This window comes from Lissotriton helveticus, chromosome 7 (genome assembly GCF_964261635.1).
Source record: "Lissotriton helveticus chromosome 7, aLisHel1.1, whole genome shotgun sequence".
In the NCBI taxonomy this organism is placed as follows: Eukaryota; Metazoa; Chordata; class Amphibia; order Caudata; family Salamandridae; genus Lissotriton; species Lissotriton helveticus.
This window is the reverse complement of record NC_136068.1, coordinates 136224378-136251978: the sequence shown is the minus strand read 5'-3', so window position 1 is coordinate 136251978 and position 27601 is coordinate 136224378. Positions and strand designations below refer to the sequence as shown.

The 27601-nt window shown below is 50.1% G+C and overlaps 1 protein-coding gene and 1 long non-coding RNA gene across 3 annotated transcripts in view; one reads left to right on the top strand and one right to left on the bottom strand.

Annotated features, from left to right (window-relative positions):
- HM13 (histocompatibility minor 13) overlaps positions 1 to 662 on the bottom strand; it is a 67753-nt gene extending 67091 nt beyond the window's left edge. The window contains exon 1 of one of the 2 annotated variants that reach the window (XR_013598502.1): positions 272 to 596. Coding sequence is in view for 1 of the 2 variants with exons in the window: in XM_078651738.1 (XP_078507864.1) it covers positions 272 to 454 (183 nt within the window). In the remaining variant the exon portion in view is untranslated. Of the gene's footprint in view, positions 1 to 271 lie in introns of both variants that reach the window. The other variant, XM_078651738.1, reaches the window with a different exon arrangement.
- Positions 1 to 27601, top strand: part of LOC144766664 (uncharacterized) — a 183837-nt gene that overhangs the window by 110284 nt on the left and 45952 nt on the right. The window lies entirely within an intron of this gene.

Below are 27601 nucleotides of genomic sequence, written 5' to 3'. Positions count from 1 at the left end.
CCTTTTTTTTTCTTCAAGAATAACCCCTTTCCAACCTTTCTCTCTTTTGGCTAATATATTGTCATCCTTCACATCAAGGGCCCCTACCACATTATGGATGGCCTTCCGTCCATGACCCTTATTTCATCCTTGCCGTTTGTTTCTTTGTCTCTCCAACTGGTCCTAACCTCCCAATCCTTGGACTGCTCCTTCATTTATATCCTGCACACACATGGCCAGTCCGCTCTCTTCCCACAGACACCATACCCTGCCTCCCCTCTGGGCTCCATACCTTGCTCTTGGCGCAGGTCACGCTCCGCAGGGCTCCGTAGAAGATGGGCAGCAGCGCCATGATCATCAGGCTCCCGTAGGCCAGCGCCGTCCCCTCGGGGGAGGCCGGCAGCCGGGCAGACGCGTTGGAAGCTGTGGGGTCCGAGTCGTTGATCAGCGATGGGGGCGGCTCTACCTCTGCCATGGCTGCAGGTTCGTGGGGCTGCGGGGGTTCAGGAAGGGAAGGTGCAGCGCCGGGGCTGCGTGGAGCTCTGTAGGAGGGCTCCGGGCAGGGAAGAGACTGCTCTGCCAAGCTCCGATGCTTTTTGGTACCGGTAAGGCCACGTTACCTAAACAACTAGGAAGTGACGTCCCTCCCGGATGAAGCACTGCGTACGCTCCACTTTGTCCATAGCAACGGGTGGCAACGAAGGGCGGGCCCGGTAACTAAGGAAGTGCATGTAGACGCAGAAACAGAAGGCAAACCAGCCGTACTGCTCTTTTAAAAGGAATCCGGTAAACGTGCCTAAGATCAAAGACAGACTGTACAGTAAAACCTTCATTTTATAAACCACAAGAAGTTTCGAAATTGAGACTGGAATTAACAGGTTGAACTGCCTTCTCGCTCGAACCAGTGTGAATGACACACCTGTTCTCGGGGGCGAGGTAAGGAACATCTGGGCATTTTCCTCGTCACTAAAGTTAAATTGAAACATTTATTCTCCCCAATTGCATTTTTTTTAATTCGCTATATTTCCAATCTAATGGTAAATTATGCATGCAGTTTAAATTTTAGTGTGGTTTTTAGCTCAAAAGATAGACTCAACGATACCTTCCCCACTACGTGTACCACAATAAATTGTTCTGCAAACAAACTCTCTTCTGCACTCTCAATACAGCTCATCCTTATCTGCCACCCATCCTTTGCATACACTCCCTTTTACCGCCCAGCCCTTCCTTCCTCCTCTCTCGAACACTCCTTCCACTATCTATATAGACTCCTATGGTTTTGCATAACTGTATTTCAATCTGTCTACTCGTCAGTTTAACATCAAGGGCACACCTCACCCTTTCCCCATTAACGGCGCATCCTAAACCTTACTACCTAAACCCTATTAATCTACTTCTAGTCACAAAATTGGCTGCCACCGTTTCATGCATTCCAATAAACCCGATTCAGACGGGATACTCCAGATTTTAGGAGCCAAAAGTGGTTTTATTTTAGCTGTCTCCCTACCTCTTCAAAAATGTTGTGATGTTTGCGTTTTCAGAAAGCACAAAAATAATCAAATAAGAAGTACTCTTCTACCCTAGTACCACTAATCTTGGATTCTGGAGTAGCATGCTACCCACACAAAGTACTTCAGTGCCTCACCAGGGGCAGTAAGCGCTATATAAATGCAATTACATTTACAATATGACAACTAAACCGTGCTTAGGTCTGTAACCTGACCAGCGCTCTTTTGTAAAGGTCAACAAAAAACCCTGAGAAATTCAGGAAAATCCAGTATTTTTTCCTAGTTGAATTATAAGCTTAAAATGGCAACTATCATAAAGAATCATTTTAAACAATTCAGTATTAATGATTTTGTAGTAATTGAGCCAGACACAGGATCCGGATAAGTTGAGTTTAATGGTAACTACATGGTCGTGGAGCCAGTAGGCAGGGGTTCTACTAGGCTCAGCAGCCCAAGACTAACAGACATGCATAAACATTCTACAGCACTAAGCAACAGTCAAAGTTCTGTAGATAACATATAAAATATTCTACTATAAACATTCTGTACATTACTACACACCTTCCCTTCTTCTCAAAACGAAAAAATATATAAAACAATACATAAAAAAAATATTTACTTGAAACAAGCAGGTTTTGCACAAGATCTGGCACGCCTTCTAATAATAGCAGGAGGCAACGCATTTTGTTGGACACATGAAAATGAAACATTAGAGTTTGAAACCACATTTGACAAATCACGAAGAATAAGAGAAGCATTAGAAACATGCACAACTTTGGACACTTTGGACAAATCCGACTAATGCCCACCCTCAACCTGAACAGCATTCTCATAAATGTTACTAACGCGGAGTGGTTTACAAAATTTGCTTTCCCCTTTCTTTGCATAGACTGGAGACTTGATTTTGACAAAATCCCCAACGTTAAGATATGACAATTTAACACCGTTCTTAGCGTCAAACCCTTCCTTTTGTTTATACTGGGTCTCAAAAACATTTTCTTTAACCATAGACATCAGTTTATAAACACTAGAGCCAGATCTCAAAACTTTTGACATCCACCCAGGTCTAAAAGTGGTGTTTGCCTTCCTTCCCCTCATGAGCACAAAAGGTGCAACCTTAGTGGAGGAGTGAGGCGTGGTCCTATAGAACCAAATCATGTCATTGAGGGCACGCACTACATCGTGATTGCCAGCTCGAGCCCATTTTACACACTCCCCAACAACACAATTAATTCTCTCAACAAGTACATTTGTCTGGGGATGATAGAGTGAGATTCTCACATGCTAGAAACCTGAAGACTGCAGGAAAAACTGAAATTCCCTGCTCACAAATTGCTTGCCATTATCAGAAACAATAACTTCTGGAAACTCTTCCCTCCAGAACACATCTGTGAAAAAATCAATGATGACTTTAGTATTAGCATCCTTGACAAGTCTTATCTCAGGTGACTTGGAAGCGTAATCCATAAGAACTAGGATGTATTTATTCTGTCCACATAAAACATCATATGGTTCCTGGACGTCAATCCTCACCTTAACCCATGGACCATCAGGACATTCAATAGGAAGTACAAGAGAAGTAAACACTTTCAGACTCTTGCCCGAGGCACTACAAACGCAATACTCACGGACCATGTTCTCCACATCAGCATCGGTGCACGGCCACCAAAAGCATCACGAATGTGACGTTTGGTAAGTGTGGCACCCAGGTGTCCTTCATGAGCTTTTTTCATAATGTTCAACCTGAGGACAGACGGAGGAATGAGCTTTTCACCTCTCAACAATAAACCATCCTCTAAGGAGATTTCGCTCTCAACCTTGCAAAAGGGTTGCAACAAAGGATGCATATTTTTTAAATTACATTGCGAATTTAGAAGATGTCAACGGTACATTTTCTCCTGAAAGGAAGAAAAGAATGTTACTGTATTCGCTTGGTCCAGAGGGTTTGCGCATTTTTGAAGAAATGCATACTCATGAAAGAACTGAAGGAGACTTAGATATTTTTAAAAGTGCTTTATTAGATTTGGATGACCATTTTTCTCCCTCAGTGTGTATTGCTGTGACTAGGCATGCTTTTTTCCACAGGAAACAAGGGAAAAACGAATCTGTTGAAGAATTTGTTTCAGCTTTAAAAAAGTTAGCAAGGAAATGTGAATTTGCTCAACTACACGATGATTTAATCCGTGAGCAAGTAGTTATGTATACAAAAAACAAAACGTTACAGGATAAACTATGGGTTGGGGGAGATAAATGTCTTAAGGATATAATTGTCATAGTTAAAAAAGCAGAATTATCTGATCGTTGCGCGAAGGCTACCTTATCACATGATAACAAGATTCCAGAACAAACTGTTGGGAAAATTGTTTAAAAGAAAGCAACATTTAAAGGTTATAAGGCTAACTCGTATGAAAAAGGGAAAACTGAATTACGTGATAGAAGGAAATTTGAAGGGAATGAACAAAAGAAATTTAGTAATGTAATATGTTATAGATGTGGGAGCTATTCGCATGCAGCTACTTTTGAAAAATGCCCTGCTAGATCTGCCAAGTGTTTGGAATGTGGTTTAGTTGGTCATTTTTCGAGAGTTTGCAACAGAAAGAACAAAAAAAGTTCACAACAAAAAGTAACGTATGTTCAACATGAAGATGATACTTCTGTATCAGAGTCAGATGATGATGATGTTCAAGTGAATTTAATTCAGAAGAAGAAGGTAGTTTTGAATATCATTTGTGACATATCATCAAAACCCTTATGCTACATCTCATTAGGTGGTATCACAGTCACACTTGCTGCTGATTCGGGTTCACCGTTCACTATCATTCCTCAAAAAATGTGGGAGAATCAATTTGTGGGAAAGATAGGAAAATGGCTAGAACCCAACGATGTTGCAGCAGAGGGGTACACAGGTGGGGAGATTGATATGTTAGGTTTTAGAACTCTAAATTTTGAGTTTAAAGAAAGACAAGCTACCGGAAAATTATATGTAGCGAAAGTTGGTCCACCAGTTCTAGGGTGGAAAGATCAAAAGTTACTGGACATCATACTAAATCCAAATAGCAAAGAACAAGTGTTAGTTGCATGTGAAAGTGTGGATACCAAGAAGTGGGTATTAAAAGAGTTTCCTGAAGTGTTTGAGAATCGCATGGGGAAATTGGAAGGTTTCACTCATAAAATCCGTTTGAGGGAGGGTGCTATTCCCAAGATTCACAAAGCTAGGAATATTCCATTTATCATCAGAGAGGAGGTCAAACAGGAGTTGGATAAGATGTTGGCCAACAAAGTGATGGAACCCATTGAAGCTGCCGAATGGGTTTCACCTTTGGTCGTAGCTCGTAAATCCAATGGTCGAGCCCGTTTGTGTGTGGACCTTAGGTATCTTAACGATAACATTGTTGTGGACCAATTTCCTCTCCCTAGAATCGATCAAATGCTTTCCCTTACACGGAATGCCAAGTGGTTTTCCACTTTGGATCTCTCCTCTGCTTATCACCAGGTTGTACTGGATAAGCAGAGCAGACAATTTACGTCATTCTGTACTCCTTTTGGATGTTCTAGATTTATTCGCATGCCGTTTGGGTTAGCATCGGCCGCTGCGGTCTTTCAGAGGTTAATGTCGAACCTTTTCAACCACATTCCTGAGGTAGTGGTCTTCCAAGACGACATTCTCATTATGGGTGAGGACAAAATTCATCATGATACCTTTTTAAGAGAAGTGTTGTCCATTCTCAGGAATAATGGTTTGATTGCTGAAAGCAGCAAATGTAAATTCTCAGAAAAACATGTTACTTACCTAGGCCATGAAATTGATGGGTCAGGTATCAAACCAAAAAGCTCTTTAGTTGAAGCAATTTTGAAAGCTCCTTCTCCCAAGTCGAAGGATGAATTGAGATCCTTTCTGGGATTGGCAGAATTTTATGCTAAATTCGTAAATAATTTCTCAAGCAAGACATATGACATGTGCATATTAATGAAAAACAAAGTTCCTTTTCATTGGAGTAGTGATTGTCAAAAGTCTTTTGAGACCATCAAGAAATCCATTGCACGAGCCCCTGCATTACAGGGTTTTGATCCTGTTGCTGATTCCATTGTTACTACTGATGCTAGTGGTACAGGTTTGGGAGGGATATTGTCACAAATTAATAAGAAGGGTGAAGAAGTGGTGGTTGCTTTTGCGTCTCGTTCATTGTCCCCGACAGAAGAAAAATACTCTGTCATAGAAGGAGAAACACTTGCGTGTGTGTGGGCAACGGAGTATTTTAGAAAATTTATTTGGGGAAAGAAATTCCTTTTAAGGTCAGATCATAAACCTTTAACCAAATTATTAACTACGGAAGGTCTTTCCAGAGCATCGGCTAGAATAGCCAGGATGTCAATGAGAATCCAAGATTTCGTCTATAATGTGCAGTATGTGCCGGGAGCAAAAAATGTCATTGCTGATTTTCTCAGTAGGCATTCTTTGCCTCTCAAAGAAGTTGCTTCAGATCCTTGGAGTGAATGGTGTGTTGCTGCAGTATTTGAAGCCACTCCCAGTCTTTCAAAGAGTATGTGGGAAGAAGAATACAAAAAAGATGAAGTGTTACGTGATGTTTCGAACAGAGTCATTCAGGGATGGTGTAAGGATGACAAACTAAATATCAAGCTTAGACCTTTTTGGGAGGTCCGAGATGAATTGGCCTTGGATGGAGATTTTTTGTGTAGATCCGGAAGAATCATACCACCTCTAGGAATGAGAGAAAGGATAATTAATTTAGGCCATGAAGGTCATCCAGGAATCTCTAGAACTAAGAAAGGTGTCAAAATGTTATACTGGTGGCCTGGAGTTGATTTAGGCATTGAGAGACATGTTCGCAATTGTATTCAATGTGAAACCTCAGATAAGACACAAACAAGCATTTACAATGCAATGGTTTTGCCTTTGTTAAAGTTAGAGCTATTGGCATTGCTCTTGACACTCTGAAGCTCCACTCTGAAGCTCCACTCTGCACTCTGAAGCTCCACTCTGCACTCTGAAGCTCCACTCTGCACTCTGAAGCTCCACTCTGCACTCTGAAGCTCCACTCTGCACTCTGAAGCTCCACTCTGCACTCTGAAGCTGCACTCTGAAGCTCCACTCTGCACTCTGAAGCTGCACTCTGAAGCTCCACTCTGAAGCTCCACTCTGAAGCTCCACTCTGAAGCTCCACTCTGAAGCTCCACTCTGAAGCTCCACTCTGAAGCTCCACTCTGAAGCTCCACTCTGAAGCTCCACTCTGAAGCTCAACTCTGAAGCTCCACTCTGCACTCTGAAGCTCCACTCTGCACTCTGAAGCTCCACTCTGCACTCTGAAGCTCCACTCTGCACTCTGAAGCTCCACTCTGCACTCTGAAGCTCCACTCTGAATCTGCACTCTGAAGCTCCACTCTGCACTCTGAAGCTCCACTCTGCACTCTGAAGCTCCACTCTGCACTCTGAAGCTCCACTCTGAATCTGCACTCTGAAGCTCCACTCTGCACTCTGAAGCTCCACTCTGAATCTGCACTCTGAAGCTCCACTCTGCACTCTGAAGCTCCACTCTGCACTCTGAAGCTCCACTCTGAAGCTCCACTCTGAAGCTCCACTCTGAAGCTCCACTCTGAAGCTCCACTCTGAAGCTCCACTCTGAAGCTCCACTCTGAAGCTCCACTCTGATGCTCCACTCTGATGCTCCACTCTGAAGCTCCACTCTGAAGCTCCACTCTGAAGCTCCACTCTGAAGCTCCACTCTGAAGCTCCACTCTGAAGCTCCACTCTGAAGCTCCACTCTGAAGCTCCACTCTGCACTCTGAAGCTCCACTCTGAAGCTCCACTCTGCACTCTGAAGCTCCACTCTGAAGCTCCACTCTGCACTCTGAAGCTCCACTCTGCACTCTGAAGCTCCACTCTGAAGCTCCACTCTGCACTCTGAAGCTCCACTCTGAATCTGCACTCTGAAGCTCCACTCTGCACTCTGAAGCTCCACTCTGAATCTGCACTCTGAAGCTCCACTCTGCACTCTGAAGCTCCACTCTGAATCTGCACTCTGAAGCTCCACTCTGCACTCTGAAGCTCCACTCTGAATCTGCACTCTGAAGCTCCACTCTGCACTCTGAAGCTCCACTCTGAATCTGCACTCTGAAGCTCCACTCTGCACTCTGAAGCTCCACTCTGAATCTGCACTCTGATGCTCCACTCTGAATCTGCACTCTGAAGCTCCACTCTGCACTCTGAATCTGCACTCTGAAGCTCCACTCTGCACTCTGAATCTGCACTCTGCAGCTCCACTCTGAATCTGCAGCTCCACTCTGCACTCTGAAGCTGCACTCTGAATCTCCACTCTGAATCTGCACTCTGAAGCTCCACTCTGAATCTGCACTCTGAAGCTCCACTCTGAATCTGCACTCTGAAGCTCCACTCTGAATCTGCACTCTGAAGCTCCACTCTGAATCTGCACTCTGAAGCTCCACTCTGAATCTGCACTCTGAAGCTCCACTCTGCACTCTGAAGCTCCACTCTGCAGCTCCACTCTGAAGCTCCACTCTGAAGCTCCACTCTGAAGCTCCACTCTGAAGCTCCACTCTGAAGCTCCACTCTGAAGCTCCACTCTGAAGCTCCACTCTGAAGCTCCACTCTGAAGCTCCACTCTGAATCTGCACTCTGAAGCTCCACTCTGAATCTGCACTCTGAAGCTCCACTCTGAATCTGCACTCTGAAGCTCCACTCTGAATCTGCACTCTGAAGCTCCACTCTGAATCTGCACTCTGAAGCTCCACTCTGCACTCTGAAGCTCCACTCTGAATCTGCACTCTAAAGCTCCACTCTGAAGCTCCACTCTGAAGCTCCACTCTGAAGCTCCACTCTGAAGCTCCACTCTGAAGCTCCACTCTGAAGCTCCACTCTGCACTCTGAATCTGCACTCTGAAGCTCCACTCTGCACTCTGAAGCTCCACTCTGCACTCTGAAGCTCCACTCTGAATCTGCACTCTGAAGCTCCACTCTGCACTCTGAAGCTCCACTCTGCACTCTGAAGCTCCACTCTGAATCTGCACTCTGAAGCTCCACTCTGCACTCTGAAGCTCCACTCTGCACTCTGATGCTCCACTCTGAAGCTCCACTCTGAAGCTCCACTCTGAAGCTCCACTCTGAAGCTCCACTCTGAAGCTCCACTCTGAAGCTCCACTCTGAAGCTCCACTCTGAAGCTCCACTCTGATGCTCCACTCTGATGCTCCACTCTGAAGCTCCACTCTGAAGCTCCACTCTGAAGCTCCACTCTGCACTCTGAAGCTCCACTCTGCACTCTGAAGCTCCACTCTGCACTCTGAAGCTCCACTCTGAAGCTCCACTCTGCACTCTGAAGCTCCACTCTGCACTCTGAAGCTCCACTCTGAAGCTCCACTCTGCACTCTGAAGCTCCACTCTGAATCTGCACTCTGAAGCTCCACTCTGCACTCTGAAGCTCCACTCTGAATCTGCACTCTGAAGCTCCACTCTGAATCTGCACTCTGAAGCTCCACTCTGAATCTGCACTCTGAAGCTCCACTCTGCACTCTGAAGCTCCACTCTGAATCTGCACTCTGAAGCTCCACTCTGAAGCTCCACTCTGAAGCTCCACTCTGAAGCTCCACTCTGAAGCTCCACTCTGAAGCTCCACTCTGCACTCTGAATCTGCACTCTGAAGCTCCACTCTGCACTCTGAAGCTCCACTCTGCACTCTGAAGCTCCACTCTGAATCTGCACTCTGAAGCTCCACTCTGCACTCTGAAGCTCCACTCTGCACTCTGAAGCTCCACTCTGAATCTGCACTCTGAAGCTCCACTCTGCACTCTGAAGCTCCACTCTGCACTCTGATGCTCCACTCTGAAGCTCCACTCTGAAGCTCCACTCTGAAGCTCCACTCTGAAGCTCCACTCTGAAGCTCCACTCTGAAGCTCCACTCTGAAGCTCCACTCTGAAGCTCCACTCTGATGCTCCACTCTGATGCTCCACTCTGAAGCTCCACTCTGAAGCTCCACTCTGAAGCTCCACTCTGAAGCTCCACTCTGAAGCTCCACTCTGCACTCTGAAGCTCCACTCTGCACTCTGAAGCTCCACTCTGCACTCTGAAGCTCCACTCTGAAGCTCCACTCTGCACTCTGAAGCTCCACTCTGCACTCTGAAGCTCCACTCTGAAGCTCCACTCTGCACTCTGAAGCTCCACTCTGAATCTGCACTCTGAAGCTCCACTCTGCACTCTGAAGCTCCACTCTGAATCTGCACTCTGAAGCTCCACTCTGCACTCTGAAGCTCCACTCTGAATCTGCACTCTGATGCTCCACTCTGAATCTGCACTCTGAAGCTCCACTCTGCACTCTGAATCTGCACTCTGCAGCTCCACTCTGAATCTGCAGCTCCACTCTGCACTCTGAAGCTCCACTCTGAATCTCCACTCTGAAGCTCCACTCTGAATCTCCACTCTGAAGCTCCACTCTGAAGCTCCACTCTGAAGCTCCACTCTGAAGCTCCACTCTGAAGCTCCACTCTGAAGCTCCACTCTGCACTCTGAAGCTCCACTCTGCACTCTGAAGCTCCACTCTGCACTCTGAATCTGCACTCTGAAGCTCCACTCTGAAGCTCCACTCTGAAGCTCCACTCTGAAGCTCCACTCTGAAGCTCCACTCTGAAGCTCCACTCTGAAGCTCCACTCTGCACTCTGAAGCTCCACTCTGAAGCTCCACTCTGCACTCTGAAGCTCCACTCTGAAGCTCCACTCTGCACTCTGAAGCTCCACTCTGAAGCTCCACTCTGCACTCTGAAGCTCCACTCTGAATCTGCACTCTGAAGCTCCACTCTGCACTCTGAAGCTCCACTCTGAAGCTGCACTCTGAAGCTCCACTCTGAAGCTCCACTCTGAAGCTCCACTCTGAAGCTCCACTCTGAAGCTCCACTCTGAAGCTCCACTCTGAAGCTCCACTCTGCACTCTGAAGCTCCACTCTGAAGCTCCACTCTGCACTCTGAAGCTCCACTCTGAATCTGCACTCTGAAGCTCCACTCTGCACTCTGAAGCTCCACTCTGAAGCTCCACTCTGAAGCTCCACTCTGCACTCTGAAGCTCCACTCTGAAGCTCCACTCTGCACTCTGAAGCTCCACTCTGAAGCTCCACTCTGCACTCTGAAGCTCCACTCTGAAGCTCCACTCTGCACTCTGAAGCTCCACTCTGAAGCTCCACTCTGCACTCTGAAGCTCCACTCTGCACTCTGAAGCTCCACTCTGAAGCTCCACTCTGCACTCTGAAGCTCCACTCTGAATCTGCACTCTGAAGCTCCACTCTGCACTCTGCAGCTCCACTCTGAAGCTCCACTCTGAAGCTCCACTCTGAAGCTCCACTCTGAAGCTCCACTCTGAAGCTCCACTCTGCACTCTGAAGCTCCACTCTGAAGCTCCACTCTGAAGCTCCACTCTGAAGCTCCACTCTGAAGCTCCACTCTGAAGCTCCACTCTGCACTCTGAAGCTCCACTCTGAAGCTCCACTCTGCACTCTGAAGCTCCACTCTGAAGCTCCACTCTGCACTCTGAAGCTCCACTCTGCACTCTGAAGCTCCACTCTGAAGCTCCACTCTGCACTCTGAAGCTCCACTCTGAATCTGCACTCTGAAGCTCCACTCTGCACTCTGAAGCTCCACTCTGAATCTGCACTCTGAAGCTCCACTCTGAAGCTCCACTCTGAATCTGCACTCTGAAGCTCCACTCTGAAGCTCCACTCTGAAGCTCCACTCTGAAGCTCCACTCTGAAGCTCCACTCTGAAGCTCCACTCTGCACTCTGAAGCTCCACTCTGAAGCTCCACTCTGAAGCTCCACTCTGAAGCTCCACTCTGAAGCTCCACTCTGAAGCTCCACTCTGAAGCTCCACTCTGCACTCTGAAGCTCCACTCTGAATCTGCACTCTGAAGCTCCACTCTGCACTCTGAAGCTCCACTCTGCACTCTGAAGCTCCACTCTGAAGCTCCACTCTGCACTCTGAAGCTCCACTCTGCACTCTGAAGCTCCAATCTGAAGCTCCACTCTGAAGCTCCACTCTGAAGCTCCACTCTGAAGCTCCACTCTGCACTCTGAAGCTCCACTCTGCACTCTGAAGCTCCACTCTGAAGCTCCACTCTGAAGCTCCACTCTGAAGCTCCACTCTGAAGCTCCACTCTGAAGCTCCACTCTGAAGCTCCACTCTGCACTCTGAAGCTCCACTCTGAAGCTCCACTCTGCACTCTGAAGCTCCACTCTGAAGCTCCACTCTGCACTCTGAAGCTCCACTCTGAATCTGCACTCTGAAGCTCCACTCTGCACTCTGAAGCTCCACTCTGAATCTGCACTCTGAAGCTCCACTCTGCACTCTGAAGCTCCACTCTGCACTCTGAAGCTCCACTCTGAAGCTCCACTCTGAAGCTCCACTCTGAAGCTCCACTCTGAAGCTCCACTCTCCACTCTGAAGCTCCACTCTGAAGCTCCACTCTGAAGCTCCACTCTGAAGCTCCACTCTGAAGCTCCACTCTGAAGCTCCACTCTGAAGCTCCACTCTGCACTCTGAAGCTCCACTCTGAAGCTCCACTCTGAAGCTCCACTCTGAAGCTCCACTCTGAAGCTCCACTCTGAAGCTCCACTCTGCACTCTGAAGCTCCACTCTGAAGCTCCACTCTGCACTCTGAAGCTCCACTCTGCACTCTGAAGCTCCACTCTGAAGCTCCACTCTGAAGCTCCACTCTGAAGCTCCACTCTGAAGCTCCACTCTGAAGCTCCACTCTGAAGCTCCACTCTGCACTCTGAAGCTCCACTCTGAAGCTCCACTCTGCACTCTGAAGCTCCACTCTGAAGCTCCACTCTGCACTCTGAAGCTCCACTCTGAAGCTCCACTCTGCACTCTGAAGCTCCACTCTGCACTCTGAAGCTCCACTCTGAAGCTCCACTCTGCACTCTGAAGCTCCACTCTGCACTCTGAAGCTCCACTCTGAAGCTCCACTCTGCACTCTGAAGCTCCACTCTGCACTCTGAAGCTCCACTCTGAAGCTCCACTCTGCACTCTGAAGCTCCACTCTGAATCTGCACTCTGAAGCTCCACTCTGCACTCTGAAGCTCCACTCTGAATCTGCACTCTGAAGCTCCACTCTGCACTCTGAAGCTCCACTCTGAAGCTGCACTCTGAAGCTCCACTCTGAAGCTCCACTCTGAAGCTCCACTCTGAAGCTCCACTCTGCACTCTGAAGCTCCACTGAAGCTACACACCGCGCAGGGCAGCTCTGGATGCTGATGCGAGAGGCCAGCTGGGAGGCGCGCTGCTCGTCTTCCTGCTCGTGCTGACTCGGAGAGAAAACTTGTTTTCATTGGGAGAGCGGCCTTCAAAGACCCGGTCACTGCGCCTCTCCGAGTGTTTAGCTTGGGATAAAATGGGCGCAGTGTTGTGGTGATGACAGTAGAGCAAGGGAGGTGCCGGCAATGCCGGAACAGACTCGGGGGCGTTCCCGGCGTCGCGTGACGTCGGCAAAAGGGAAAGAATGTCAGGAACGCCCCCGTGTCTGGTCCGGCATTGACGGACAGGCCCCTCGTCCAATGGCAAGGCTCCGTTTACGGAGCCAGCCAATCAATGACGAGGGCCGACCCAAAGCACCCTACAGTTCTCAACAGGATTTCGCCTGCGCGAAAAGCTGCGCAGAGCGCTCCACTCTGAAGCTCCACTCTGAAGCTCCACTCTGAAGCTCCACTCTGAAGCTCCACTCTGCACTCTGAAGCTCCACTCTGAAGCTCCACTCTGCACTCTGAAGCTCCACTCTGCACTCTGAAGCTCCACTCTGCACTCTGAAGCTCCACTCTGAAGCTCCACTCTGCACTCTGAAGCTCCACTCTGAATCTGCACTCTGAAGCTCCACTCTGCACTCTGAAGCTCCACTCTGAATCTGCACTCTGAAGCTCCACTCTGAAGCTCCACTCTGAATCTGCACTCTGAAGCTCCACTCTGAAGCTCCACTCTGAAGCTCCACTCTGAAGCTCCACTCTGAAGCTCCACTCTGAAGCTCCACTCTGCACTCTGAAGCTCCACTCTGAAGCTCCACTCTGAAGCTCCACTCTGAAGCTCCACTCTGAAGCTCCACTCTGAAGCTCCACTCTGAAGCTCCACTCTGAAGCTCCACTCTGCACTCTGAAGCTCCACTCTGAATCTGCACTCTGAAGCTCCACTCTGCACTCTGAAGCTCCACTCTGCACTCTGAAGCTCCACTCTGAAGCTCCACTCTGCACTCTGAAGCTCCACTCTGCACTCTGAAGCTCCACTCTGAAGCTCCACTCTGAAGCTCCACTCTGAAGCTCCACTCTGAAGCTCCACTCTGCACTCTGAAGCTCCACTCTGCACTCTGAAGCTCCACTCTGAAGCTCCACTCTGAAGCTCCACTCTGAAGCTCCACTCTGAAGCTCCACTCTGAAGCTCCACTCTGAAGCTCCACTCTGCACTCTGAAGCTCCACTCTGAAGCTCCACTCTGCACTCTGAAGCTCCACTCTGAAGCTCCACTCTGCACTCTGAAGCTCCACTCTGAATCTGCACTCTGAAGCTCCACTCTGCACTCTGAAGCTCCACTCTGAATCTGCACTCTGAAGCTCCACTCTGCACTCTGAAGCTCCACTCTGCACTCTGAAGCTCCACTCTGAAGCTCCACTCTGAAGCTCCACTCTGAAGCTCCACTCTGAAGCTCCACTCTGAAGCTCCACTCTCCACTCTGAAGCTCCACTCTGAAGCTCCACTCTGAAGCTCCACTCTGAAGCTCCACTCTGAAGCTCCACTCTGAAGCTCCACTCTGCACTCTGAAGCTCCACTCTGAAGCTCCACTCTGCACTCTGAAGCTCCACTCTGCACTCTGAAGCTCCACTCTGAAGCTCCACTCTGAAGCTCCACTCTGAAGCTCCACTCTGAAGCTCCACTCTGAAGCTCCACTCTGAAGCTCCACTCTGCACTCTGAAGCTCCACTCTGAAGCTCCACTCTGCACTCTGAAGCTCCACTCTGAAGCTCCACTCTGCACTCTGAAGCTCCACTCTGAAGCTCCACTCTGCACTCTGAAGCTCCACTCTGCACTCTGAAGCTCCACTCTGAAGCTCCACTCTGCACTCTGAAGCTCCACTCTGCACTCTGAAGCTCCACTCTGAAGCTCCACTCTGCACTCTGAAGCTCCACTCTGCACTCTGAAGCTCCACTCTGAAGCTCCACTCTGCACTCTGAAGCTCCACTCTGAATCTGCACTCTGAAGCTCCACTCTGCACTCTGAAGCTCCACTCTGAATCTGCACTCTGAAGCTCCACTCTGCACTCTGAAGCTCCACTCTGAAGCTGCACTCTGAAGCTCCACTCTGAAGCTCCACTCTGAAGCTCCACTCTGAAGCTCCACTCTGCACTCTGAAGCTCCACTGAAGCTACACACCGCGCAGGGCAGCTCTGGATGCTGATGCGAGAGGCCAGCTGGGAGGCGCGCTGCTCGTCTTCCTGCTCGTGCTGACTCGGAGAGAAAACTTGTTTTCATTGGGAGAGCGGCCTTCAAAGACCCGGTCACTGCGCCTCTCCGAGTGTTTAGCTTGGGATAAAATGGGCGCAGTGTTGTGGTGATGACAGTAGAGCAAGGGAGGTGCCGGCAATGCCGGAACAGACTCGGGGGCGTTCCCGGCGTCGCGTGACGTCGGCAAAAGGGAAAGAATGTCAGGAACGCCCCCGTGTCTGGTCCGGCATTGACGGACAGGCCCCTCGTCCAATGGCAAGGCTCCGTTTACGGAGCCAGCCAATCAATGACGAGGGCCGACCCAAAGCACCCTACAGTTCTCAACAGGATTTCGCCTGCGCGAAAAGCTGCGCAGAGCGCTCCACTCTGAAGCTCCACTCTGAAGCTCCACTCTGAAGCTCCACTCTGAAGCTCCACTCTGAAGCTCCACTCTGCACTCTGAAGCTCCACTCTGAAGCTCCACTCTGCACTCTGAAGCTCCACTCTGAAGCTCCACTCTGCACTCTGAAGCTCCACTCTGCACTCTGAAGCTCCACTCTGAAGCTCCACTCTGCACTCTGAAGCTCCACTCTGAATCTGCACTCTGAAGCTCCACTCTGCACTCTGAAGCTCCACTCTGAATCTGCACTCTGAAGCTCCACTCTGAAGCTCCACTCTGAATCTGCACTCTGAAGCTCCACTCTGAAGCTCCACTCTGAAGCTCCACTCTGAAGCTCCACTCTGAAGCTCCACTCTGAAGCTCCACTCTGCACTCTGAAGCTCCACTCTGAAGCTCCACTCTGAAGCTCCACTCTGAAGCTCCACTCTGAAGCTCCACTCTGAAGCTCCACTCTGAAGCTCCACTCTGAAGCTCCACTCTGCACTCTGAAGCTCCACTCTGAATCTGCACTCTGAAGCTCCACTCTGCACTCTGAAGCTCCACTCTGCACTCTGAAGCTCCACTCTGAAGCTCCACTCTGCACTCTGAAGCTCCACTCTGCACTCTGAAGCTCCACTCTGAAGCTCCACTCTGAAGCTCCACTCTGAAGCTCCACTCTGAAGCTCCACTCTGAAGCTCCACTCTGCACTCTGAAGCTCCACTCTGCACTCTGAAGCTCCACTCTGAAGCTCCACTCTGAAGCTCCACTCTGAAGCTCCACTCTGAAGCTCCACTCTGAAGCTCCACTCTGAAGCTCCACTCTGCACTCTGAAGCTCCACTCTGAAGCTCCACTCTGCACTCTGAAGCTCCACTCTGAAGCTCCACTCTGCACTCTGAAGCTCCACTCTGAATCTGCACTCTGAAGCTCCACTCTGCACTCTGAAGCTCCACTCTGAATCTGCACTCTGAAGCTCCACTCTGCACTCTGAAGCTCCACTCTGCACTCTGAAGCTCCACTCTGAAGCTCCACTCTGAAGCTCCACTCTGAAGCTCCACTCTGAAGCTCCACTCTGAAGCTCCACTCTCCACTCTGAAGCTCCACTCTGAAGCTCCACTCTGAAGCTCCACTCTGAAGCTCCACTCTGAAGCTCCACTCTGAAGCTCCACTCTGCACTCTGAAGCTCCACTCTGAAGCTCCACTCTGAAGCTCCACTCTGAAGCTCCACTATGAAGCTCCACTCTGAAGCTCCACTCTGCACTCTGAAGCTCCACTCTGCACTCTGAAGCTCCACTCTGAAGCTCCACTCTGCACTCTGAAGCTCCACTCTGAAGCTCCACTCTGAAGCTCCACTCTGAAGCTCCACTCTGAAGCTCCACTCTGAAGCTCCACTCTGAAGCTCCACTCTGAAGCTCCACTCTGCACTCTGAAGCTCCACTCTGAAGCTCCACTCTGCACTCTGAAGCTCCACTCTGAAGCTCCACTCTGCACTCTGAAGCTCCACTCTGAAGCTCCACTCTGCACTCTGAAGCTCCACTCTGCACTCTGAAGCTCCACTCTGAAGCTCCACTCTGCACTCTGAAGCTCCACTCTGCACTCTGAAGCTCCACTCTGAAGCTCCACTCTGCACTCTGAAGCTCCACTCTGCACTCTGAAGCTCCACTCTGAAGCTCCACTCTGCACTCTGAAGCTCCACTCTGAATCTGCACTCTGAAGCTCCACTCTGCACTCTGAAGCTCCACTCTGAATCTGCACTCTGAAGCTCCACTCTGCACTCTGAAGCTCCACTCTGAAGCTGCACTCTGAAGCTCCACTCTGAAGCTCCACTCTGAAGCTCCACTCTGAAGCTCCACTCTGAAGCTCCACTCTGAAGCTCCACTCTGCACTCTGAAGCTCCACTGAAGCTACACACCGCGCAGGGCAGCTCTGGATGCTGATGCGAGAGGCCAGCTGGGAGGCGCGCTGCTCGTCTTCCTGCTCGTGCTGACTCGGAGAGAAAACTTGTTTTCATTGGGAGAGCGGCCTTCAAAGACCCGGTCACTGCGCCTCTCCGAGTGTTTATCTTGGGATAAAATGGGCGCAGTGTTGTGGTGATGACAGTAGAGCAAGGGAGGTGCCGGCAATGCCGGAACAGACTCGGGGGCGTTCCCGGCGTCGCGTGACGTCGGCAAAAGGGAAAGAATGTCAGGAACGCCCCCGTGTCTGGTCCGGCATTGACGGACAGGCCCCTCGTCCAATGGCAAGGCTCCGTTTACGGAGCCAGCCAATCAATGACGAGGGCCGACCCAAAGCACCCTACAGTTCTCAACAGGATTTCGCCTGCGCGAAAAGCTGCGCAGAGCGCAGCTTTCGCTAGGCAAAACCTAAAAACTCTTAATCCACCCTCATCGTCATTAGAGTGTCCAAATTTGCCATGGCAAAGTGTTGCTTTGGATATCATGGGACCAATTACTTGGCAAGATGATGATGTTAGGTACATTTTAGTTCTTGTTGACTTGTTTTCAAGATGGCTTGAGGTGGAGGTTGTAACTAAAGTGGATACACAGAGTGTAATTAAATTTTTAGAAATGTGTTTTTTAAGAGAGGGTTTTCCAGCATCCATTCTAACTGATAATGGTGCCTGTTAGAACCTGAGATGCCAGGTCACCTAGGGTAGCCTGGCCTAGGGGTAAGACAAGCAAATCTAGAGGCACAGTGCGAAGGTTGCAGACCACCCAAAAGTAAATCCACGCAATAGCACTTAAAAAGGACACTACACCAATTTGTTGTAAAAATACGTTCTGGTTTATAAAAATAATTTCTTTGTATTTTTACTTTTAGGATTCACAATTAAATTACATTTCAGTTTGTGTGGAATTAAGCAGGAATATTTCTCAACTCTAGATCATATTAACTACCAGCATTTATAGTATAGACACTTCACTTAGACAACTGGCAGATAACTCTTACTCTTTTATAACTCAGCTAGATAATGACTGTACTCAGCTTACTTTATATCACCACTAAACACAGCATTACTTTAAGATTTGGCAAGAACAGCTCCTAATCATATCAGAGCAACACTTTCATTTGCATGGAAACATTACAGGTCTTCTTCTATCTATTTGAATGCAATAGGGATAGTCCCACTTAACTCAGCATTTAATTAAGTCCCAGAAGTAGTTGCAGGGGGCTAATATATAGCGCACTATACTTGTTTCCCACAGTTCCAGTAACCTCCTCCTTCCAGCACACAGTCACTGAGGGTTTCCTAAAGTTCCTCCCCACTGTAGGCTGCACAACTGTGGAACTGATCAGTGCATAAGTTATTCTCAAGTTAAGCACTAGCGTCACTCTCCCCCTTCTGAACACCTCCTTACTTGTTTCCTACCAGGCAGTGGTAGTCTGGCTGCACCAGAGGGTGAGGGAGGGACAGAGAGCAAGACCAAAGAGAGCCACGCGCTGGCGAGATACACCAGCCCCTGGGCCCCTCAGCTCTCCACTGCGTGATACCAGCGCTTAATCAGGCAGATTTCCCCAACTTTCTTCAGCCACTGTTAAGCTCTTCACGCCTCTCCTCCCGCTCGCGCCAGCCTCACTTGTAGGGCGCTTGAGCAGGGGAGAGAAGCTCTTGATTACCACTACTGCCGTAGACCTCCCGGCTTTCCTCCTCCGCTCCTCACGCTGGCCGGGGACGCGCTACTCTCGGGGGCATGCGCAAAGCGCTCCTCGCTCCTCAGCTGCCGCTCCCACCTTCACTGATCCGGCTCCGCCTCACGGAGCCCGGCGGCGCCACTGAGCATGCGCGAGTAATGAGTGTCTCACCGCCTGAGACCGCGCTGTTCGTCCGACGCTGCTCTCCTCCTCCGCCCACTCGGAAATTGTCATAGGCTTCCCCGGGTCTGCTCCTCACCTCAGGGCACTCAAATACAGCTCCACAACGGCGCCGCTCGCCTAGCACCGGATTGGGGGTTTGGAAGGGCGGAACAGCCCGTTTTCTCCTGGCTTCTGCTACTCTCCTCAGTGGCGCTCCACCACAGCAGATGAGAGATAACGCTCCAGGGGTTTATGAATTAGGGGACAGTCTAGAACAATTTACCAGTCTCTGGAATCTTTATGCTGGGCAGAGGACTGCACACCGCAGCGCTGCAGTCTCCTTCTCCTAAAGGCTTCCCCTGTACAATTTAGACAAGGGGCAAGCTAGGCGCCCAGGGTCTCCAGTAACTTCCCACAGCGGGGCCAAGACAAGTAACTAAAAGGGGAGTTGTGGGATGGACCAAATAGGCAGCTTCCCAGTCCAGGAGGTCAACCCTAAGTCTAACCTTTTCCCACCCTTAGCTACAACCTGTCCTCCAGCTGACTTCCACAGGTAGACAAAATGGCTGCCCCGCATTCCGCCTTTTATAGGCTGCCCTTCAGTGGTCCAGAATGGACCAGAAGGTTCTGGAATGCCCTATGCTGGTCTATGGGTGAGTTCTGGACTTGGCAGTTAGGGCAGTTGGTAGCCACCATTTTGTGGCTCCAACTTTCCCTGTCAAAACAGGCCTCTGGGCCTGAGGTAAAAGATTATGGGGGGGGAAAAGAACACCTATCCCCTTGACCAACACCTATAAAAAGTAGTAGACACAAAAATATTAAGGGAATGAGGGGCAAAAAGGGGACAAAATAAAGAATAATGAGGAGGGACTACGCAAAAAATCCAGGCAGGTCTAACACGCGTCCCCCCCAGCTGAAAGTGGGGAGAACTACCCAACCCCTTGGGAGTCCTCTTCACTAAGGCGGAAATACCTGGAGAGACCGTCTGCATTGGCGTGGTCCACTCCAGGCCGATGTTCCACCCGGAAGTCCATTCCCTGTAGGGAGATGGACCACCTCAACAGCTTGGGATTTTCCCCCTTCATTTGCATCAGCCAACGAAGGGGGCGGTGGTCAGTCTGAACCAGGAAGTGCGAGCCAAAGAGGTATGGCCGCAGCTTCTTCAGAGCCCACACCACCGCAAAAGCTTCCCTCTCAATGGCACTCCACTTCTGTTCCCGGGGAAGCAGTCTCCTGGATAAGAAGACTACAGGCTGATCCAGGCCCTCTTCATTTAGTTGCGATAACACTGCCCCAATGCCATGTTCGGATGCATCTGTTTGAACAATGAACTCCTTGGAGAAATCGGGAGCCTTCAGGACCGGTGCTTCACACATGGCCTGCTTCAACTTTTCAAAGGCTTGCTGACAAGCCTTTGTCCAAACTACCCGTCGAGGTTGTTTCCTAGAGGTGAGCTCTGTGAGGGGCGCTACAATAGTGCCATACCCCTTCACAAAGCGACGGTAGTAACCTGTGAGGCCCAGGAAAGCTCGGACCTCAGTCTGTGTCTTGGGGGGTTCCCAGGCCATGATTGCCTCAATCTTCGCCTGCAGGGGCTGCACTGACCCCCTACCCACCAAGTGTCCAAGGTACACAACCGACCCCTGCCCAATCTGGCATTTGCTGGCTTTGATGGTCAATCCAGCTTGTTTCAGGGCCTGGAGAACTGCTTGCAAATGTTGTAAATGGTCCTCCCAACTGCTACTGAAGACAGCAATGTCATCCAGGTAAGCAGCAGAGAAGCTCTCCATTCCAGAGAGGACCTGGTTCACCAGTCGCTGAAATGTGGCAGGGGCGTTCTTGAGCCCAAAGGGCATCACACAGAACTGGAAGTGTCCCTTAGGCGTGGAGAAGGCTGACCTTTCCTTTGCTCCATCTGTCAAGGAGATCTGCCAGTACCCTGAAGTGAGGTCAAAGATACATAGGTATTGGGCAGCTCCTAGCCGGTCAATTAACTCATCCGCCCTAGGGATTGGATGAGCATCAGTCTTTGTAACTGAGTTCAGTCCTCGGTAATCCACACAGAACCTCAGTTCTGGTATGGTGCCCGGTGGGGCGGCTTTTGGGACTAGCACCACCGGACTGGACCAAGGGCTGCTGGAAGGTTCTATCACTCCTAGCTCCAACATCTTGGCAACTTCGCCATGGATGCTAGCCTTCACCTTGTCCGACAGCCTGTAGGTCTTGGACTTCACTGGGGGGCTGTCTCCTGTGTCCACATCATGGGTACACAGGTGGGTTCTTCCCGGGACAAGGGAGAACAGCGAAGAGAACTGCCCCAATACCTGGTGGCAATCCTCTCGTTGCTCAGGAGTTAGGGATGGGGAGAGAATCACTCCCTCCACCGACCCATCCTTCTCTTGACATGAAAAGAGATCTGGGAGAGGCTCGCTTTCTGCTTCCTCAGCACCATCAGTCACCAACATCAGGATGACCTCTGGCCTCTCATGGTGTGGTTTGAGGCGATTGGCATGCAGCACCCGTAAGGGTTGCCGCGGGGTCTTAAGATCCACCAAGTAAGTGGCCTTACCCTTCTTCTCCAACACCTCAAATGGGCCTGTCCAACGATCCTGAAGGGCACTTAGCTCTCCAGGTTCCATCACCCATACTTTCTGGCCAGGCTCCAACTCCACCGGGTGAGCATTTTGGTCGTACCATTCCTTCATGACTGCCTGACTGGCCTCCAAGTTGTCAGCAGCCTGCTTCCACAACTTGGCCATCTGGCTCCTGAAGGCCAGCATATAGCTCACCACATCCTGGGGAGGTTTTCTGGGAGACTTCTCCCATCCATCCTTCACCAGGCTGAGAGGCCCACGCACAGGGTGCCCATACAACAATTCAAAAGGGCTGAAGCCCACTCCCTTCTGCGGCACCTCTCTGTAAGAGAACAGCAAGCAAGGTAGGAGAACGTCCCACTTCCTCCGTAAGCTCTCCGGCAGACTTCTTATCATGCCCTTCAGGGTCTTATTAAACCTCTCAACCAGTCCATTGGACTGGGGGTGATAAGGAGTGGTGAACCGGTAGGTCACCCCACACTCCTTCCACATTGTCCGCATGTAAGCTGACAGGAAGTTGGTCCCCCTGTCAGACACAACCTCCTTGGGAAATCCTACCCGGGTAAAGATTCCCATCAGGGCCCTAGCCACCACAGGTGCAGTAACAGTCCTCAGAGGGATGGCCTCTGGGTACCGTGTGGCATGATCCACCAGAACCAGGATAAACCTGTGACCAGCTGTTGTTGGTGGATCCAATGGCCCTACAATGTCGATGCCCACCCTTTCAAAGGGGGTGCTAACGACAGGAAGTGGTTCCAGGGGAGCCTTTAGCTTCACCCCTGTTTTCCCACTGGCCTGGCAGGATACACATGTCCTACAGTATGTGTTGGACGCCGCTTTCATCTGAGGCCAGTAAAAGTGGAGAACAAGCCGTGCAAAGGTCTTGTCCTGGCCTAAGTGTCCTGCCAGTGGTATCGCATGAGCCAATTCCAGCAGAAAGGCTCGGTATTGCTGCGGGACCACCAAGGCCCTTGATGAGCCAGGTAAAGGTACCTTAGGTTCACTGTAGAGGAGGCCATCCTCCCAGTAAATATGGTGGTGTCCCGTAGCATCACCTGCTGCCTGGGCTTCAGCCTGACGCCTCAGTCCCTCAAGGGTAGGGCACTCCCTCTGCCCCTTACAAAATTCCTCTCTGGTAGGACCTCCCTCCACATGCCATTCAGCAGGGATGGGTAAATCCTCCAGAGAGTCTACTCCCCCCTCCATGGACTCCTGGCCTACCACCACAGGTGGCCGATCTGTCCCATGGGGCGTGGAAGCCGAAGCAGGCTGTCCCTGTCTCCGTTTCTGTCCCTTTTTGGCAGCGGGTTGGGCCATTGTTCCAGGCTCCAACCCAGGCGAACTCCCTCTCTGGGCAGTCGCAGACCGTGTGCTTACACAGGCCCAGTCAGGTGTACCCAGCATCGCAGAATGCGTCCGGTATTCCACCTCTCTCCAAGTGTTGTGCTCCATGTCATTCCCCAACAGACAATCAACTGGCACGGCAGGGCTTACGGCAACTCGAAGTGAACCTGCAACCCCTTCCCACTCAAAGGGAACCTCAGCCACTGGATAGTGGCCCATTCTGCCGTCAGCCATCGCGGCGGGGTGGAGTACATTAGGAACAACCTGCTCTGGAGACACCAGTTGACTTCTCACCATAGTCATACTGGCTCCTGTATCTCTCAGAGCCTCCCCTCTTTGGCCATTGATGGTAACCCATTGCCCATACTTTGTAGTATTTGGGGGCACCTGGATCTTTGGTACCATCTCCCGCTCTCCCAGGGACACTAAGGTGACACCCGCCCACTCACCCCCCTTATCTAAGGGCAACTCCTCCCCGAGCGCTACACTAGCTACTCCCGGTGACTTTCCTCCGGTGGGAGGGGGTGGTCTCTTTGGGCATCTGACATCTCCCTTATAATGTCCAACACCACCGCATTCAAAACAGTGGGGAACCCTTGGCTGCTGGCTTTGGCCAGGATTAGGGTTTCTGGGCGGGTTTGCCCTAGGGGTGAAACCTGCTCCCTTACCTTGGAAATTATTTTGGGGACCTTTGGAGAACTCCTTCTTTTTATCTCCTCCCTCTTTCTTCTGGGGGGCGCCCTGTCCGGCTTTTTGAGAATCCCCTCCAGTCCCCTTTGAGGACACCCGGGTACTTGCCCAAGTGTCCGCCTCCTCTGCAAGCTTCCGGGGATCGGTCAGCTTGCTGTCCACCAGGTGTTGGCGCAACTCGGGAAAACATTTCTCGAGGAGGTGTTCTTTCAAAAATAGATTGTACAGCCCCTCATAGTCTTTCACCTCGCTGCCCTTGACCCAACCCTCCAAAGCTTTCTTGGCGTAGTCTAAAAAGTCTACCCAATTCTGGGTACTCATTTTGTGACTTCCCCTGAATTTCTGTCTGTACCTTTCAGGGGTAAGTCCAAACTTTTTCACCAGTGCCACCTTCATTGCAGGTTAGTGGGTTTGCTCATCCTGCTCCAGAGCCAACAAGGTGTCTCTGCCAGCAGGTGGCATGTATTTATACAGCCCACCTCCCCAGTGAGTTTCTAAGATCCCGTGAGCCCTTAAAGAAACTTCGTAGGCGGCCAACCATTTGGCAATGTCATCACCTGGGGTGTAACTAGCAATGACATCTTTGGGTAAATAGGGTCTGGATTCCCTGGTGTTCACTTTATTTTCGCTGCCACCATTATCAGGATTGGGAGACCTTCTTAGTACGGCTTGTAGGTCCATCTCCTTGATGGTTCGCTCATGAGCTAACCTCCTTTCCTCCCTTTCCATATCCATCCTAGCTAATTCCAACTTCATTCTCCTCTCCTCCCTCCTATCTTCTAGCTCGGCTTCAGTTAAACCCCTGTCTGAGACGCTGCTGCTTGCCCTTGAAGGAATCCTGGGACCTGTCAGCAGATTCCCACCTCCCACTTGGTTCAACAATGCAGCCTCAGGGACAGTGTCCTCGTCACCCTCTTCAGTTTCTGGTTCCTCCCTTAAATGAGCTTCCACCCATGCCCTTATGCTTGTCAGCAACTCTCCTTTCTTGGCACCTTTATTAAAAAATACCCCTTGATGCTGACACCAATCTCTGAGTTGGGCCACAGTATTGGCTTCCAGCTCTTTAAAATTCAATTCCATCTTTCGCTATGGGATAGAATCAACTCACAGGAGAAAACCAAGAAGTGACCTGGGGTTAACCTCCACCCACCACCAGAAATACATTTAGAAAAAACAAAATTCAAATTAGGAGGGCCGCAAGGAGAAAACTCCTGGTGTAGGTTAGTGTATTGCGTTAAATTACTAGTGAGTAGCTGCAACCAAGTCAGTATCCCACCGCTAGGCACCAAATGTTAGAACCTGAGATGCCAGGTCACCTAGGGTAGCCTGGCCTAGGGGTAAGACAAGCAAATCTAGAGGCACAGTGCGAAGGTTGCAGACCACCCAAAAGTAAATCCACGCAATAGCACTTAAAAAGGACACTACACCAATTTGTTGTAAAAATACGTTCTGGTTTATAAAAATAATTTCTTTGTATTTTTACTTTTAGGATTCACAATTAAATTACATTTCAGTTTGTGTGAAATTAAGCAGGAATATTTCTCAACTCTAGATCATATTAACTACCAGCATTTATAGTATAGACACTTCACTTAGACAACTGGCAGATAACTCTTACTCTTTTATAACTCAGCTAGATAATGACTGTACTCAGCTTACTTTATATCACCACTAAACACAGCATTACTTTAAGATTTGGCAAGAACAGCTCCTAATCAGATCAGAGCAACACTTTCATTTGCATGGAAACATTACAGGTCTTCTTCTATCTATTTGAATGCAATAGGGATAGTCCCACTTAACTCAGCATTTAATTAAGCCCCAGAAGTAGTTGCAGGGGGCTAATATATAGCGCACTATACTTGTTTCCCACAGTTCCAGTAACCTCCTCCTTCCAGCACACAGTCACTGAGGGTTTCCTAAAGTTCCTCCCCACTGTAGGCTGCACAACTGTGGAACTGATCAGTGCATAAGTTATTCTCAAGTTAAGCACTAGCGTCACTCTCCCCCTTCTGAACACCTCCTTACTTGTTTCCTACCAGGCAGTGGTAGTCTGGCTGCACCAGAGGGTGAGGGAGGGACAGAGAGCAAGACCAAAGAGAGCCACGCGCTGGCGAGATACACCAGCCCCTGGGCCCCTCAGCTCTCCACTGCGTGATACCAGCGCTTAATCAGGCAGATTTCCCCAACTTTCTTCAGCCACTGTTAAGCTCTTCACGCCTCTCCTCCCGCTCGCGCCAGCCTCACTTGTAGGGCGCTTGAGCAGGGGAGAGAAGCTCTTGATTACCACTACTGCCGTAGACCTCCCGGCTTTCCTCCTCCGCTCCTCACGCTGGCCGGGGACGCGCTACTCTCGGGGGCATGCGCGAAGCGCTCCTCGCTCCTCAGCTGCCGCTCCCGCCTTCACTGATCCGGCTCCGCCTCACGGAGCCCGGCGGCGCCACTGAGCATGCGCGAGTAATGAGTGTCTCACCGCCTGAGACCGCGCTGTTCGTCCGACGCTGCTCTCCTCCTCCGCCCACTCGGAAATTGTCAAAGGCTTCCCCGGGTCCGCTCCTCACCTCAGGGCACTCAAATACAGCTCCACAACGGCGCCGCTCGCCCAGCACCGGATTGGGGGTTTGGAAGGGCGGAACAGCCCGTTTTCTCCTGGCTTCTGCTACTCTCCTCAGTGGCGCTCCACCACAGCAGATGAGAGATAACGCTCCAGGGGTTTATGAATTAGGGGACAGTCTAGAACAATTTACCAGTCTCTGGAATCTTTATGCTGGGCAGAGGACTGCACACCGCAGCGCTGCAGTCTCCTTCTCCTGAAGGCTTCCCCTGTACAATTTAGACAAGGGGCAAGCTAGGCGCCCAGGGTCTCCAGTAACTTCCCACAGCGGGGCCAAGACAAGTAACTAAAAGGGGAGTTGTGGGATGGACCAAATAGGCAGCTTCCCAGTCCAGGAGGTCAACCCTAAGTCTAACCTTTTCCCACCCTTAGCTACAACCTGTCCTCCAGCTGACTTCCACAGGTAGACAAAATGGCTGCCCCGCATTCCGCCTTTTATAGGCTGCCCTTCAGTGGTCCAGAATGGACCAGAAGGTTCTGGAATGCCCTATGCTGGTCTATGGGTGAGTTCTGGACTTGGCAGTTAGGGCAGTTGGTAGCCACCATTTTGTGGCTCCAACTTTCCCTGTCAAAACAGGCCTCTGGGCCTGAGGTAAAAGATTATGGGGGGGAAAAGAACACCTATCCCCTTGACCAACACCTATAAAAAGTAGTAGACACAAAAATATTAAGGGAATGAGGGGCAAAAAGGGGACAAAATAAAGAATAATGAGGAGGGACTACGCAAAAAATCCAGGCAGGTCTAACAGTGTCCAGTTTAGATCAGACCTGATGAAAAGTTTTGTTACCAGTACAGGTATTGAGCAAAAATGTACCGCACTGTATCATCCCAAGAGAAATTCCGTTGTGGAGAGAGTGAATAGGATGCTCAAGGGTGTTTTACAATTAGCTAGGAAAAGTAACAAGAATTGGGATGATGAGTTGTACAAATTAGTCTGGTCTTATAGAATTACAGAGCATGACACTGTGGGTGAGAGTCCTTTTTGTTTGATGCGTGGGAGATTTCCTCATTGTAAGATTAATCCAGGATGGATTGGTAGAAGTAGGAAAGTGGAGTGGGACTCTGATGAAATTAGACAATCTATTTTGAAATCGCAGAGTAAGAAAAAAAAATATTATGATGAAAAGCATGGTACCAAAGAGGTCAATGTCAATGTTGGGCAGTTAGTGCGTGTTAAGTCTGCCAGGAAAACAGGGAAATTGCGCTCTAAATTTTCTGAGCCC